Genomic DNA, 16,830 nt, shown 5'->3' with positions numbered 1-16,830 from the left:
GAACATCCTTACAAATAGCATAAATCCAAACAGTGAGCTGCAGTTGGGAGAGTCACATGCTTCCTTCCATTATAAAAAGCAATAAAACTCCCTAATCTTTGTGTATCTCTAAATTCAGTGTTACAGACTATTCTTCTTTGGACACACAGAAGTCATTGACATGCAACAACTCACCATAAAAGGGTTACTAGATACTCCAACAGCTGCAACTTGTCCAAAAGGAGTTACTACAGGCTTTGCTTGCCCAAATGTAGCAAAACCTGCTCCTTGGAAAGAAAAGCAAAATAATATTAATACTAGTAAACAATGTTCAAAGAGTTCTTTGCTGCAGCTCCCAGCCAAAATTAAGTGCAAGTTTGAACTGCAGAATCAGCAGGACTGATCCTACTCAAACATGATCAGGAATGCAAGTGTCAAACACTGTGGCTGAGCTTTTTGGTTTTTTATTTGTTTTCAACTGTTCGCAACTCATCAATCTCCAATTTCTACATATACACCTTTTTCAATGTTATATCATATAAATTCAGGGATAAAATGCTTTCCAATTTTCTCTTGCCTGTGTTCTATGAAGTTAGAGGAAGTGTAATCCCCAATAATTCCCAAACAGCCCTTCTTGCCTAAAACCCCTTTAAGCCTGGGAATACTTACCATTTTAGTATGAGATTCTGGTAAAATTTAAGTTTGGTAAATAGGCAACTGCACACAGCCAAGTCAGAAGGCTCATCTACAGAGCCAGAACAGTGTGGGAACCCTTCATCAACATTACTATCAAGTTCATGTAGAAATAAATATCCACCCGTTATTGCCAACTTATAGACAGAGCATTTTCTCCATGTTTCTGATTTAGACAAGGTTATCTAAAACATGCACACCTACCATTTGGCTGCTGAGCAAAAGCAGTCTGTTGAGGGAAAGCTGCCTGGGTTGGGAACGTGGGCTGCTGGAAGTTGCCACTATAACTAGTAGGAAGACTGTAGGAGGCAGGAGTTCCAAATCCTGCCGGCATGCTCATGGATGCAGTACCAAATGTTGCTGCTGGTAGGCAAAAAATAACATGCAATTATTTGTAAGAAATCATTTTTTTTCATGAAACAAATTACTATAAGGCCATGTTAGAAGTCTTCTAATGCCCTATGTGACTGGACAAAAGTTTGGTTCAACTTCCACAGCCACTCACTGAACTGATTTGTTCCCTTCCATCACCCTCAACTGGGTGCATAATTTGCCTTTACACTTTAAAAATGAATGGTGTTATTTAAAATTTAATAGATCCAGCACATTCAGATATACTTTCTGAAGAGGAAATTATTTTTTCTTCCACATGTTATCATATATTTCCCCCACAGTTTTTCTGGTAGAAGTCTGTACACATAAGAAGCAAGCAGGTTCAGGCAGCCTAAGCCCCTCTGTTTTTCTCCTTAGAAAAGCATGAAAGAACTTTCCTACTTCAAGCTCCACTACAGGAGGTTATAAATAAAAAAAAAAAAACACAAAAACAAAGGGATACATGCATCCCCTTTTATAATCCCATCTTTAATGTCTTTAAGGAGATTCTCACCATGCACGTTATTTGCACACAAAGTTTCTGTTGCAAACTCTCTGACTGTTGAGGTAGAACTTAAAACAAAAAGAACCCAAAACTTTTCATCTGATTCTCTGCTGAATATTTCAAGTAAAGAACACACAGCTCATAAGCATTTCCCCATGCCTTCAGCAAATAAACAGGAGCACATGAGGTGCAAAAGTATAGTAACAAAACCATTATTCAGTCTTTTGGGAGTTATTCATGAAAAGAGAAGTGCATAGGAAGATTTTTGGTACAAATACAGATACCAGGTATTCTATACTAGTTAAACAGGACTTCTCTTTTGAAATGTTACAAGTTACACTTTATGCAAGCTCAACTGTTTAATAAAGCTAATAAATTTAATGAATATAGCTTAATTATCAGTTGCAGTATTTACCCCAAAAGTGTTCAAGGGCAAGACATTGTACAGACAAAGTGTAGACACGTGCACGCAAAACTAATGTACTAACACTGTTCTCAAGTTACAGTGAGCAGAGCAGCTAATCCACAGCAAACTTGGCTAAAACAGCAAAAATAAGCACAACAAAATCAGCAGGGGACTTGGGATATCCCAAAAGGCATCAAACTACTGTTGGCAGAAGCTTCAACAGTCATTCATAAGCACTATATGGTGACCGTGGATGATACCAATAATGGTTTTGTTTTGGTTGCTCAACAGGATGTCTATGTATGCTCTTCTCTCCTTCTGCCCAGTTGCCAAATACCCACACCCACTCCATTTTTAAGAAGCCTTCCACAATGCTTTGTGCAGAGAACCAGATAGCTGCCAATAAGCTTTTACAAGCAAGAACAATTAGCCACAAGAAACTTGATACCAAATGTGGCCACCTACCAAAATGAGCCTGAGGAAATATGTGAGAGTGCATTGCTCCCGAGAGGCCTTATGGAAGCCACAAAGAGACCAGACAATGTCAAATCATTTATACACTCTTGAACAGTAATTTCTTAGTTTTTTATATATATGTATATAGAGAAATAGATACACATTTATGTACCAAACAGTTCATCAATAACATGACCAGCCATAGATTAGTATTAGAAAACCATGAGAAATAAACTCTACAAAATAGATCTCCCATGTATTAAACAGCAACGTTCATGCAGGAAGAACACATAAAAGGACAAGCTGTAAGTTTACACCTTACACTAAAAGGGAATGAACATTATCTTTACTTATAGACATTATCTCTGTCACCCAGCGTGGAACACCAGGATGCTGCCAAAGGCTTGGAATCTCAGCAAGCCAGGGACAGCTGCATAGAAGGTGGAAGGACAGAGGTGCCATACTCAAGAAATTTATCTGAAGAGGCTAGAAATTCTTAATGACCCAAACTAGCCCATTTAGGAATGGGATTAAAATAAAGAAAAAAGGTATTTTGGGCATTAAATATCTGAACAAATTTAGCTGCATAATATCTCAAAAAGGACTGAAAACAGAAATAATTTTAGCAGAGGACAAAAATTTATCAAATCAGTTTTTAACTCAGCCTACCTAAATCACTGAGCAAACCACATTTCAAATGTCAAAATGCACACATCAGCAGATTTTTATCTGTTGAAGTCCAGCTAATAAATGAAAATGTCAAAATTTAGCACTTGCTCTGTAGAGGAAAATCAGCATAACCTAACAGCCATCTAATCCAAGTCCATAATTTTAAAGTAGAAGTTTGCTTTCTTAAAAAGTGATTACATTTTGCCCATAGAATTATGATTCTACAGAATCACCCCACAGAAAATTAATATAAAAAATGAGTGTAAAGATTAATCATATGCTTTAAAAAAGAGACACTAATGTACTAATTAAGTGGAATGGTGAGGAGCTAGCATCCCAAGAGCCTTGGGATGGTTCTGGCTCCAGCTCTTCGGTTTTGAGAGCTTTCAACACTTAGAAATAAAGAAAGTAATTAAACAGAAGAGGTTTCAAGATCCCTGATTTCAGGGCTACCTTCTATAAAGCATGCTCTAAAGCCAAGGTTATAGTCTTGGAAGGAAGCCAGCTGGTGATACATAAACCACAAACAGGTAGAGCTCAAACAGATCATTTCGACATTGTTCATCACCACCATTTGAAATCCTAGAATTGCACTTCAACATTGAGCAAACACACAACATGTCAAACAGACTAGGGACAGATAATACAGAAAATCTTTAAGAAACATATTACACAGATACAGGAAAAAGAATCAATGCAATTCTTTAAAGAATGTTTCTCAAACACTCAGTGTATTTTTTCCTAACCTGTTGCTCCTCGGCTATTGGTCTGGAATGGATTTGTTGAAGGTGCCACTGGGGCAACAGGGGCAGCTACAAATGGATTTGTGGAAGGCGTTGCTGAAAGATTAAAGACATTTTACTAAGTAAGCATTTCTCTAACAGCAAATTTCACTCACATGAAGTCTATACAACTTTTATACAAAGACACATAAATACCTAAAATTAGGCCAAAAATCAGGAATATATAAGATACATTAAAAATATAGTTATTTTGACAGAAGTACTTTTTTGTTAACAGTACCTTTATTAGCAGTACTAGTGGTGTCAAAGCAGAGCATTATCAAGTAAAAATTAGTAGACTGCTTACTTATAGTCCCCAAGGGTGTTAGTAACACTTCCATACCTCCAAATGGAGCAGGCACGCTTGAAGATGCAGGCTGCGTCTGTGCTGTAGCAGCTACAGGTACTGTTCCAAAAGCATTGCTGGAAATAATTTATACAATCCATTCAGTGAAGTCAGAATTGCTTGTTTAATAATTAAGTACAATTTACAGTTACTGCTGGCATGTAAAAGAAAGGGGATGAACATTCATGTGCAGGTTGCAGACTGCAGTGTACCTCCCTGATGCCAGGGTGAGACATTCTCACTGGTGCTGAGCAATGGAAAGTCATCTCCACCAACAGCAGGAGAAGGAATATAGAACTAAGGCCAGCAGCATAAAGGTTGCAAAGCAAAAGCCTTAGGGGCACTTGCAATGCCAAGCCCCTAACAGGCATTTGGTATTTGTTACTTCAGTGATCCAGAAATGGGTGGCACCATTTACATTAAAAATATCTGAATTCTTTTTTCAGAGATGATCCCCTGACTTGGAGTAAGCAAGCAGGCACTCTGCAGAGCAAAGTGCTACCATCTAACAGGTTTAGCACGTCATGATTAGAAAGATGTAGAGAACATTCCGCTGACAGTATTCCTAGAGTCAGCCATCCCTCAGTCCTGCCATTATTGAAAACAAGAGATGCAGTTTCAGCACTGCCTCTAAACTCATTCAATGCTTCCCAGTTTGGATAAGAAGAGGTTTGAGAAACGCCTTGCAGCTGCTGCAGGCAGGGTGGGCAGCGGGCAGCGCACCTGCTGACGTTACTGGTGGCGGTGTAGGCGTTGCTGGAGGTGGCCGTGGAGCTGAAGACGCTGTCCAGCTCCGCCAGCGCCGCGTACTTGTCCGAAGATGCACTTGACTGGTTGGGGGCTGACAGGGCAGGGCCTGCTGAGGACACTGCTGTGCTGAAGCCACTTCCCTGCTCACTCCCACCTAGAAGGAAAGGAAGCAGGTGAAGCATACTGGAGATAGTTTCACTTTCTGCCCTGCTGACACTGAGAACTACATCAAAGTTCACAGACAGTTGCAGACTTAAAAATTAAATATGCACTAGGGCATAGAGGAAAAAGTATTTAACAAGCCATTAGCTGTCAGCAAAATGTCCTGCCTCTATAGGTACTCTGCAGCCCCAAAGAGCTTTTGTTTTCCTAGAAAAATAATCCACTCATCTTCAACTAGAAAATGAACAAAACACCTAACCTCGAATAATCCATTTCAGAAAAAACCTCTAGAGTACAAATGAACATAAGTTTTAACACACCATTTGAGAAGAACTACATTTGAGTAACAGAATAAGTAGCTTTTTCTCCTCAATTTATGATCAACTAAATCCAATTATCATTGCTACTATTTTATGAAAAACTAAAGCAAATTGTTTTTGTGGCAGAGAGGAAGAAAACTGCTCTGGTAGCTATTTGAAACAACTGCAGCTCTCCATTCCAGAGCATCCACTCTAGGTTGTAGTACAAATATAAAATATGTATTTGTAATTTTGTATGTTTTCATTATTGAAGTAATGATTATTTAGATATTTTAATTTTGAATTATTCATCTCAATGGGAAATAGGTTCCCAAACAGCAGTCTTCTAATGACATCCTTTTGAAATGATGTCTTAAAACTCATATCTTGCACATTTAAGGGTACATCAAAACAAAATTCTGCTGATCACTTAGAGAAATTTTGTAATACTGTAACAGTACTTTGACAAGGACAGCCATCCTTGTGGTAACTATACACATATAGAATAACCATGGCAAACAATAAAGTTTAATACCTTGCCCTGCACTGAAGATATTATCTAAATTAGCAAGAGCTGCATATTTGTCAGCTGACTGAAGATTCAGTTTATTCACTGCAGCTTTACTGGCTGCAGTTGCTGTGGCGTTGCTCTGAGAAGCATTGAAGGATCCAAAATCAGCACTGGAGGATTTGGGGAAGTTATCAAAGTGAGCAAAATTAGCATTCACTGATCCAGCACTTCCACCTGTAACAAATTAAGTTAAACATGATCAATGCTCCAAAGTTAAGAAGTTTCTCCAAACGTAACTGATGGCACAATAACCCTCCCTTTGTGGCTATGTGAGGCAATGTGTTTGCCTGCCCCATCCTACCCATTTAAGGCTCTTTCCCATTTCCTTCAAAGTTCAGTGGGCCATCAGAAAAAAATCATAAAATAGTGTTTTGACTGCATATCAGGGATAAACACCCCAAACTTCAACACTTTAAATCACAGTTATAATTTGATCCTGAAAAGTATATGCTATTTTTAGCTGTTAAAAGTAATTTCAATAATAAAAGCTTCCTGGAAAAAGATTCATTTGTCTTAATCTTTAATACTCAAAATACGGAAGCTTCATTTCCCTACCATATGTGGCTAACAAATAACTACTATTTACATTTGCTTAGTGGTTCAATGTTTAGTCATTTCAGATGTCAGCTATAATCCTAAGCAAAAAAAAAAGTGCCTGGAAGTCCAAAAGTTATATGATTTCATGCCCAGGTTTAAAGAGTTTTGTTCTCTGTTCTCAAGAGTTTTAGACTGCATCCAATCAGGAAAGAGGTTGGGGGAAGACACAACACAGCTCTTTTGTAACAAATCTCCACTGAAGTCAGAGATACATAAATCAATTTTATAAATTTGATATGAGTCCATACAACTGAACCTCAGATCAAGTATGACACCATGAGCTTCCATCTCTTCATTGTCCAGACAATTTAATCTAGGCAGGTCACAGATTTAAATGAGTTGTTCCATTAAGTGCATCACATTTTATAACAGTTGGTCGATGATTCCACTCATACTACAGAACTTTCTAAAACAGAAATACAACTTTCTAAAAGCATAAGCAACAAGTTGAAACATATGCAACAGTAGGAATGGAAGTGCTATACTACAATGGCATAAAATGAAGCAAGCTGAGTTTTCCACTGCGTGGAACTTACTGTGTACAGCCTGGAGAGGAAAAGCTGAAGTAAATTCACCAAAACTGCAGCTAGATGAAAGCGTTCTGAACGCTGGACAGCCAGAAATTGTGTGTGGGTTAAAGTTAACATAAGAAGGGAGAAAGAAAATTTGAAAAAAAAGTTTAAAACAACACCACACTCAAAAGAAAAAAAAAAAGGAAAAGAAAGTCAGTCAGCCAAAGATCTAGACAAACAGCAAGTGTAAACTCAAGCAGAAGTTCTAAAGCATGATCAAATTAAAGGAAAGCAAAATAAATCTTAGCAACAGGCTCTACACATGAAGTCAAACATATTGAAGTGTGTGCACATGCCATACATATGCATAGACACACACTTGTTTGGTACTGTGATATCCTTTTGGATCTACTGAAGTGCTTCTCTTAGAAGACAGAGTCAATTCAATACTTCTTAAAACCAGTAGAGTTTATTCTTTTCATAGTTATTTCAGGTGTAGAGCTAACAAACACAGTGCCATAAATCAGACTTCTGAGTAGCGTTAGGGGAAAAAAAAATCAACACCAAACACAAGGAATTCATTTTGAGTTTCCCCAGAGCTTCAGATGGCTTGATCACATTAAAGCAGGCAGATGCAAGAAAAACTCAACTTCGGTACCTTTCAACATAAAGGTAAGGATTATTTCAATTAAGGATTAATCAAAAGTGCTAGGACTTCTACCTGTATTTTGGGGCTGAAAAGGAGACTGACTTGCTGTGGGGAAACCTCCAAAATTACTCGAGCCACTAGACTGTCCAAATGCATCAAAGTTTGCAAAACCTGCATTGGCAGAGTTCTGCGCTGTAAATCGCAAAGGAACAAAACATGTTAATGGATATGGGAAATAAACACAAAAACAGATGTATTAACTGAATTCATGGTCATGACAGCCTTCAAGGGTTATGTCCTACCATACATGTGCTGCTTTTGACATGAAGAAAATTACATGTTATTCTACAATTGAAAGTTGTCTTTGAACAAGCTCTCCCAAATCACCTTCACAGAGCTGTATCAGTTAATGCCACTCCTGTCCTTCCCACACAAGCTCCTGCTCACATGACCCAATGGGATCCACTCCAGCTTAACCCTCAGTGCTTGCAGTGCTGCCTGCTCAGGAAAAAACAGCCACAAAGTACAGAATACCTAGTTTCCAAAACTAGAACTTGTGAGCTAACTGAACATTTCTTTGTGCACAAAAATCAGAAGGTATTCTTGTAACACATTGGCAATTCAAATTCCTCATACACCAAGTGCTTCTTCCTCAGGTGAATTTTGGTTGGCACAGCCTGAATAGTTTTGGCTAGGTTTATAAATTCATTTAACTGGAAAATTCAGTCTATAAAAAAACTAAATCAGAGTACAGAAATATGGAAAAATCAATGCCAGTGACAAGAAGATAGCATTCCTGGTGTATCCACAAAATTAAATCCAAGGAAATTTCAAGTAAAACTTCATTTTTTGCCTTCCTTTTGTGCCATACTATAGGAGAAAATAGAAGTTAACACTAATCTAATTTTGACCAGCTGGACATTCAAGCATATATAGACTCAACAGAAATTGCACACCTAACTGGTAAGCTCCACAGAAGCCCTTCAACTCTATTATAAGCAAGAAAGGAAAAAATGTTTTTAATCAAATGCAAACCAAACCCTTTTATAAAGATAACTTGAATTGCAATCTAAAGAAAGCTCACACAACACCTTCTGGAATAACAGATGGCAATACATTATATTTTTAGGTTAGAATTTGTTTATTCTGGAGAGATTTTGCAGATTAAGTATATACAAATAAATTATGCTGATTGCTGAAGTACTGTAACTTAATAATCTGATAGTGCTAATTAAAAGTTGTATTATTTAAATTAATTTCTATTCAAAAATATCTGTACTATAAACTTAAAAACTGAAAAGACATTTTAATACAAACTACTGTACTCCACAATGCTGCTAATATAAATTAGCAGGAAAGTGCCTGCACTTTCCTTCTCAGAGTACCCTGGGAGAGAGTGAGGTTTGGCTGGACTCAATACCACATTTAATAAACCATGTGCATAAGCATTAGGTTACAGAGCATGGTTTTGGCAGCAGGGAGCAGCCAGGGTGGTCCCTGGGAGGAGTGAACAGAAGCTGCCCCCATTGCTGCACAGCTGCTGCAGCCCCAGACTGCCCCACCACTGCCCAAAGCCAAGGCTACAGCAGTGCTGGCTGGGGCACTGTGGTTAAAAAGGTTAAAAACCAGAGTGCAGCAGCTGTGGCAGAGAGGAGTGAGGAAAACGCAAGAGAAAACACTGCAGACACCAAGGTCAGCTAAGAGGGAGGGAAGGACATGGAGCAGAGCATGGTAAGGAAGGCTGTCTCACTGCAGCCCATGAAGGACCATGGTGTAACACATTCACCCTGCAGCCTTGCAGGAGCCATGCCAGGGCAGGGAGGGAGGGCATGAGGAAGCTGGAGCTCATGGAAAGCTGCTGCTGGAGCAGGTTTCTGGCAGGAGCTGTGGCCCTGCCTGAAGGACAGCACCCCATGGAAAGGACCCACACTGCATGAGGAAGAAGTAGTAACAGAGACAAAATCGTTTGATTTAACTGCAATGCCCATTCCTCAGCCCCCTCATGGGGAGGAGCTAAAATGGTCAGGAGTGAAATTACACCTCACAAGAAGGGATGAAGGTGGATTTTGTTTTATTCTTTTACAATCCTACTCTATTATTGTCAATAAATAAGTCAAGTCTCGTTTGCCCAGTTACTTTCTCTTGACTCAGCAGCTTTTTCATGTCTTCCCCAAGCCTGCTGATGGGAGAGTGAACACACAGCCCCCTGGGCACCTGGAACCCACCACAGCATGGGAGTCAGCAAGGAGAAAAAAAAATATCAAAGTGAAAGCAAGATCATGGGAAAGTTATTGAAGTGCGCAAAAAGTTGGCACAAACAGACACAAAATTACTTCTATGATATCCTTTGTATTGGTTCAAACAGCATTTTACAGACTCCAAATTGCAAAGTTTGAGCTGTTTTGGTGTTTAAACCAATAGTTTTTTAATAGGAACAGATTAAGAATTTACTTTAAAAATGAAAGTGATGCTTTCATCCTAATGCATCAATTGGACAGGCAAGAGACTGATGTTTAGTTGACCAAAGAGGATTAAGCACTTAAATGTCACTTCTAGAATAAGGGCAATATTATTCATTTTAATCACTCACACAAACAGAAAACTATGTCAAGAATCTTAAATGAAATATCTTTTGGGCCCAAATTAAAAACTGGAGTGTATTACATTACAAAACACTTCATTTTACTGTATCAGCTGACACAGAAAGGATGACCTTCAAGTGAGCCCATGTTCAAATAGTCCTGCTGCAAAACCTTTTCAGCAGAGTATTCTGATATTAATCTTGTTTTATTTTATGCAGTAAAATGTCAACCTTTGTAAATGTGACACAAAAGTAAAGACCAGGCAAGACTTGTACTCTCCTGCACCTGGACAATACATAAATTGCCAATTCCAAAATTCAGCTCTCCACACAAAAACCCAAGAACAATCCTAAGTAAGCTCAGGAACTGCAGGGGGTTGCAGACTGCCATGGATTTACAGCTGCCCTTGACACTGCAGACCAACAAGGCAGTACAAAAGCCAGTTGGCTACAGCCAGGGATGACAACACCAGTCATGGCAATGCCAGCTGCTCCTACAATCTCTGCAGGTTCTTCTGTGAGGTTTGTACTACCTCCTATGTAATAAAGGAATGAAACACTGCAAAATAGAAAAAGAACTAAAATAAAATCTACGTATACCTAAAGTAAAAAAAAAAAACAAAAAAAAAAACCAAAAAAAAACTCCACAAAATAATTCTTATACTATTTTGTTTTTTCTAGATAAGGTCTCTTCTTCCATGTTATCTGTAATACAGTTGTGCTGTGTCACTACACCTTTGTAAAATCTTTTGTGCAGGTCATCTATTCCATCAGTTTTTAAGAAACTTAGGTGCCAAAAATTTTGATCCTTGCTGCAATTACCAATCTATAAACTACAGACAAATCAAAATCTCGATTTTGCAGAAATTACAGAACTTTGTAAATTAAATACCGACAGCAAACATAAGGTCAGTATGTTTCTCCTTTAATAAGCAACAATATCCTGAACCAGCTTAATACATTAAAGAACTTGGAAAGCAGAAACATATCACAAATTGCAATTCCTGCATAATTTTCAAGATTTACACCTACACTTCACAGATTACAGGACAAGTTTGTTAATATTTTCCTATCAGCTGCCACACTCAGTAACTTGTATTGAAGGATCCTAATTTGCTGGTCTCTTCAGTGATTTAGTTGGTATTGTGAACAAGAAGGGAAAAAAGTCCATCCTTTACATGCACAGCTAAAACCAAGCCCTAAAACAAGAAGACCAGACTATAAACTTCGAGAAAGGAGCACTGGACTAAGTGCAAATTCTCCCATCCTCCTTAGCAGTGTGTAATTGCTAACAAAAATTACATGTTTATACAGCTCCTTAATGAGCATTTCAAACTCATTTTTGCCAAAGCTGGCAGACTGATCAACCCTCCTTGTGTTCCAAAGGAAGAGTCTGTAACATTTTGTTACTCATTTCACTAACACTACCCTGTACTTACTGCACACAAGACATGCCTTACAAGCATTTTACTACAGCAAGTTAGAAAACACCCTCAGGTAGCAAGTCTGCAATACATGTTCAGCTATCACACACTCAGAATGGGGTTTCTGCCTTTTAGAAACTGATTTTCTAGCACTGATATTGCTTGGGGCTCTATGGTAAGAAGTCATGGGAATGACCACAATGGTTAGTTTGTGACCAGAAATTAACAGACTCTCTCCTCAGATTTTATTTATTCTGGAGTGTTCCTACAGCTTTCTATCCTTCTAAAAATTACCCAGCAGAGACGCAGTGGAATTTTACCCAGATTTGGAACACAGTATTGAAATACTGCTTTAATGGAATTTTCAGCTCCTAAAAAGCACTAAGAATAATAAAGGGTATATAAATAAAGAATCATTCAGCAACAAGTTTGGAAAGAAATTATTAGAAAAAATTAACCATCTGCAGCCTTTTCTGTAACACTATGCAGCACTGGCCAGCAGAAGTTCTCCCAGTTAAAACACCTCCAAAATTTTCATTAACATGAAATCTAATTTTAAGGATTTTACAGAACACACAGAATAACAATTGCTGTTGCAGTGTTACTGAATTCAGACATTTATTTCACATTAATTTGGATAAATCTTGGTATTTTGCTCAGCTCCTCATAGTTTATCTTGTCTGTTAACAGTTTCAGGACTGATTTGCAAGAAATCTCTCTGAGTAGCTTAGCAGCATCACAGTTTCTCTCAGAATAACTAGATGAAAAGCCCATTCAGACCAGGCAGGCAAAGGTACTTTCCCACAACTACAAGGCAAGCTAGCAACAAGAAACTTCAGTGACCACAGAATTGACTTTGTCTTTAGGATACATTTCTATGGCTCTTGGTCTTTGGCTGGGAAAAAAAACCCCTGAGGGTTCAATATATTTTACTGAAGTCATCCTCCAAGAATTCAAGGCCTATCCTCTTTCCTCAGTCAATACATATGTTCAAGGCTTGTTTATCCTTCCTGAAACTACAGAATACTGCTCACATGGGCAGTACTCAGCTTTCAAACACACACACACAAAAGATGAGATCACTCTTTAAACTGGGCAAGCCTTGGTTTTTCCTTTGACAAATTGGCAGTTATTATCAATACATTTGAACTCCTTTAAAGTCTCTGTATCTGCTTGCTTTTCATGAATGCTCTTCCTAATAATTTTCAGAAAGAAAATTGAAGGTCTGATATCAGCTTCTCTCAACAATTTATTACTCATCCTCTCACTCTCTCCCCCAAAGAACCTAAAGTTTAGTAGTAGGCAGAAACAGTGTAATCATACATATCCTAGAGAACAGCTATAGCAACCCCCACTTCCCAAAGCAGAATTGTCAGTCTTTACGTCTTCAACCTTTCTTTATAAAGACCTGAAAGAAACTTTCAACAACACCACATTCCTAAGGCACAGAGATTACATACATCTCATGAAGTTTAGTCAAACCCCATCAAAATTAAAACTACATTTTATACAATTAAAAAGGGTACAGTGGTCCAAATACCTACCTGTATGACTGTTGAAGTGTGCAAAATTAGCAAAATTCGCTGTAGCAGTTGACTGAGGAGGGGCAGCAGCAAAGATATCTGAGCCAAGGTCACTGAGGAGGTCAAATTGTTTCTTTTCTTGTTGCTGCTGTCCTTGAGATCGAACTACAACAGGAGACTACAAACAAGATTTCAATTAGCTACTACAAAAAGGTGGTGTTTTACCAAACTGACATTTACAAAATATTAGAAGGCTAGACTAAGCTTATTTCTTTAACAAGACAATTATTCCTGAAGTTTAAGATGCTGTATGTAGTACACACCCTCCTCCCACAGTACAAGGAAGACTATTTATATGCTATTACTCTGGCTCTTAAAGCAACTCTTGCAGATTTACATGGTTTAAATGCACCCAGAAGACTAAAGTAGCAAGATATTATTAGCAACTTCAGATTTTGCATTTGAAACTGTAAATACAAGCAATAAAACTTAATTTTACAAGACAGAAAATATTTATTCACTACATTCTGAAAAAAACATTAGAATTCAGTATAAGAGAAAAATTGAAGAATTTAATAGCAAGGCTTGAAGTTGCAATTTTCTACTGTTTGAGTTAAAAGAGGTCCATTTAAGAGTTGCCTGTATCCTGATGGCAGTTTTCAAACAAACTGTCTTCCCTCCAAAAATCTAAGTACATAGTGTTGTTTGACTTTACATTACAGCATAAGACAGTTTTAGAATGCATAGGAAGTGATAATAAATATGACATGCTTTCATCCACATAGTCACTACTAATCTCACAGTTAACATCAGTCATTTTCTTATTTTCAGAGAGAAAATGCAAAAATTAAAATATAACACATTAGGTCTAAACTTTAGAGGTATTTATGCAAACGACAATTAATCCTATCACAATGGACAACTCTATTTACTGAAAATAACCATTAAAAATCAATTTGGTCAATAGAAACAAACTTCATTTAGTACCTGATCTGCAAACATGTATATACTTCAGAAAAATACACAACATACAGTGATCATATCAGTTCCTACAGATCACAGCAACTGTTACTGCAAGAATTTTTGTGCCACTGAAAGAGTTACAAGGATTGCAAACAGTCCTGTGCCCCTCAGCAATCATTACTCACTTGGCTAGGTGTGCCCTTGTTTAAGTGCAGTGCGGGTGCAGCTTCTCCCAAGAGAGATTTGAGCGGCTTCACCTCAGGCGTGCTGCTTGTACTACTGGCAGAAGAGCCCGAGATGGATGCATGGACTGATGCCACCACCTTTGCTTGCTCTGGAGGAACATACCTACATGCAAGAAGAGCAGTGGTGTTTACAAGTTTCACATGAAAGTTCTTGAGTCTGAAGTTGAGACCTGGCAGATCTCAGCTTTGCTACTGAAACCCTGATCCTGCAATAGACTGCATCAGTAGTTTGCAAAGTACCTATTCTTTAAATATGACAAGAGTTGTTTTTTTTTAATGGACTAGAATTTAAAGTCATCAATATTTTTAGCACTTATTCAATAAAAAACATGTCTTTCCCATACTAATAAATCGGATGGGGAAAAAAAGTTTGCAAAATTGTTACTTTACACTGTTGTTGACATCCTCTTATGCCATTTCTGTTCCATCAATATGAACACTGAGAAATTTGTTTAGTTTGCCTTCTCTGCTTTCTATAGGAGCTCTACATAAAGTTCAGAAATCATTTCACTTTAGAGTGTGTAATCTGGTCTAAAGTGCAGATTCAAAGAAGGAAATAATATTCAAAAGGAGAGCAAACAGTCCATCTTCACTCCTCATCATAGGGGCAATCTTTATAATAGTAAAGGTATCTTACCATCTTTTCTTTTCATATTTTTCCTGTAGAAATTCCTTTACTTTCTGTGGATCCCTGAAGTCTGGAATTGCTGATGATCTATCATCAAATAGGCCGAGCCAAATCTGTTTGCACACCTTAATTAAAAAAAAACCACAACAACACAGATTAATCAGAGAAAATTCCTTAATTCAAAACTTAAATAAGTTTACTATTGTTAATACATTAAACCATTAAAGTGTGTGGCTGCATAATTTATATTCCAGACTGAGCTGCTTTAACAACTGACTGGCGCATCATGTACTAGTCTAAATACCCGAAGTTTCCTGTCACAGCAGGGCAAGCAGATCCCAGCATCCAATTTCATCATTCAACACTCCTTTTGCAAAGTATTTGTAGAATGTGCTCATGAAATGCAAAGCACCTGACTTCTACTTGCAATCTTTAAAATTCTTCTCCTTCACCTAATTCTATACATTCCCTTACCACACTTCAGGGCTTAAACTGTTTCAACAGATTCCATATGCCTTAAGCCTCAAATGGTAGATTTTAAAGAATCCAAGGTTCAGTATTTATACTTTTAATTACTATTTGAGTACAAGAACTGTTTTTTCAACAGCCTTTGTTACCATGATGCAGTTTCTACAATACCATATATGAGTGATGGTATGAGATAAGGGGTAAAAATACTCTTGCTCCAATTTCGTTTTCTAATTGTAGTTGTGAGTGAGCAGAAGTTTAACCACTTGCAAAATTCTCAGTATGTTCAAGCTTTAATTCTTGAGCAAAACAAGAGGAAAGGTGTTCTCAAAACTAAAGAAGATGTAGGAGTTTTAACATTAAATGTTTTAAGCCCTTCAGACTATTCTGCAAGTAACCTGAATATGCACCCAAACAATAACACCAAACATTAGCTGCCCTCAAAAATCACAGTGCCCTTTTAGAACAGGTTTCTTCCAGAGAAGCAGAGTCAAAAAAGCTTTGTTTTTATGATGCATACCTTTTCTACCCACACCCTTTCTGAAACAGCCCCGACCATGCCTCCTACCTGCCTACTACAAACATGCCCTCTATCCCTGCAAGTGTCAGGTTTTCAACATTGTCCCCAGTGACCTTCAGGCTCTAACAACCAGGAGCTACAAAACTGATTGCTCTGAAAGCTGCCAAATCAAGGTAGACACTGTGATACTCCCACCTCTGCATCGTCCCCAAACTACTTGGCAAACATGATAAATCTTATAGGTCATTTCCAAGATTGCTCAGCATTAGAGAGATCAGGCAGACATCCTAACTATGTATTTCATTTTTGATGTTTCAGCTCGAAATAGTCCAACTGCATATTCAACACCTAACAGTCCTTATTACCAACATTATCATCATCCTACTGGATAGAGACAAACAACAACAGGAAACAGATCTAATGATAAAAAGATATTTTTAAATTAGTATTTATACAGCTAATTTAGAGCTAAGATCAGTAGTTACTACCACAAACTCAGCAAATCTGCATTCATTCTGCAATTGTACTCCACAACAGGATCAAGTTCAACGCACTGATTTGAATTCTCAAAATTAAACAGTCATTTACAGGATAGTAATAGATAAAATGAAGCTTAATTATTTAATACATCTTCATACGAAATTAGAAGACAAACTTAGTCAAAAAAGTCACAAGTCTGTTCTAAAGTAAAAGCTAATATCAAGAATCACTGTTTTAACAGTATCAATCT

General features: G+C 37.7%; 1 protein-coding gene across 8 annotated transcripts in view; it reads right to left on the bottom strand.

Moving 5' to 3' along the window:
• The window catches only part of AGFG1 (ArfGAP with FG repeats 1), a 35,540-nt gene that overhangs the window by 493 nt on the left and 18,217 nt on the right, over positions 1-16,830 (bottom strand). For 2 of the 8 annotated variants that reach the window (XM_074547080.1, XM_074547086.1), the window contains exons 3-14: positions 15,122-15,237; positions 14,425-14,587; positions 13,298-13,454; positions 7,821-7,940; positions 7,124-7,195; positions 5,955-6,164; positions 4,932-5,112; positions 4,206-4,285; positions 3,827-3,919; positions 2,421-2,468; positions 877-1,035; positions 175-266 (exon numbers count right to left, since the gene is read on the bottom strand). In XM_074547080.1, the coding sequence (XP_074403181.1) occupies positions 175-266; positions 877-1,035; positions 2,421-2,468; positions 3,827-3,919; positions 4,206-4,285; positions 4,932-5,112; positions 5,955-6,164; positions 7,124-7,195; positions 7,821-7,940; positions 13,298-13,454; positions 14,425-14,587; positions 15,122-15,237 (1,491 nt within the window). The remainder of the gene's footprint in view (positions 1-174; positions 267-876; positions 1,036-2,420; positions 2,469-3,826; positions 3,920-4,205; positions 4,286-4,931; positions 5,113-5,954; positions 6,165-7,123; positions 7,196-7,820; positions 7,941-13,297; positions 13,455-14,424; positions 14,588-15,121; positions 15,238-16,830) is intronic. The other 6 variants (XM_074547082.1, XM_074547081.1, XM_074547083.1 and 3 more) reach the window with 6 other exon arrangements.

The sequence above is a fragment of the Zonotrichia albicollis genome, chromosome 9, assembly GCF_047830755.1.
Source record: "Zonotrichia albicollis isolate bZonAlb1 chromosome 9, bZonAlb1.hap1, whole genome shotgun sequence".
In the NCBI taxonomy this organism is placed as follows: domain Eukaryota; kingdom Metazoa; phylum Chordata; class Aves; order Passeriformes; family Passerellidae; genus Zonotrichia; species Zonotrichia albicollis.
This window is presented reverse-complemented; position numbering and strand designations above follow the sequence as displayed.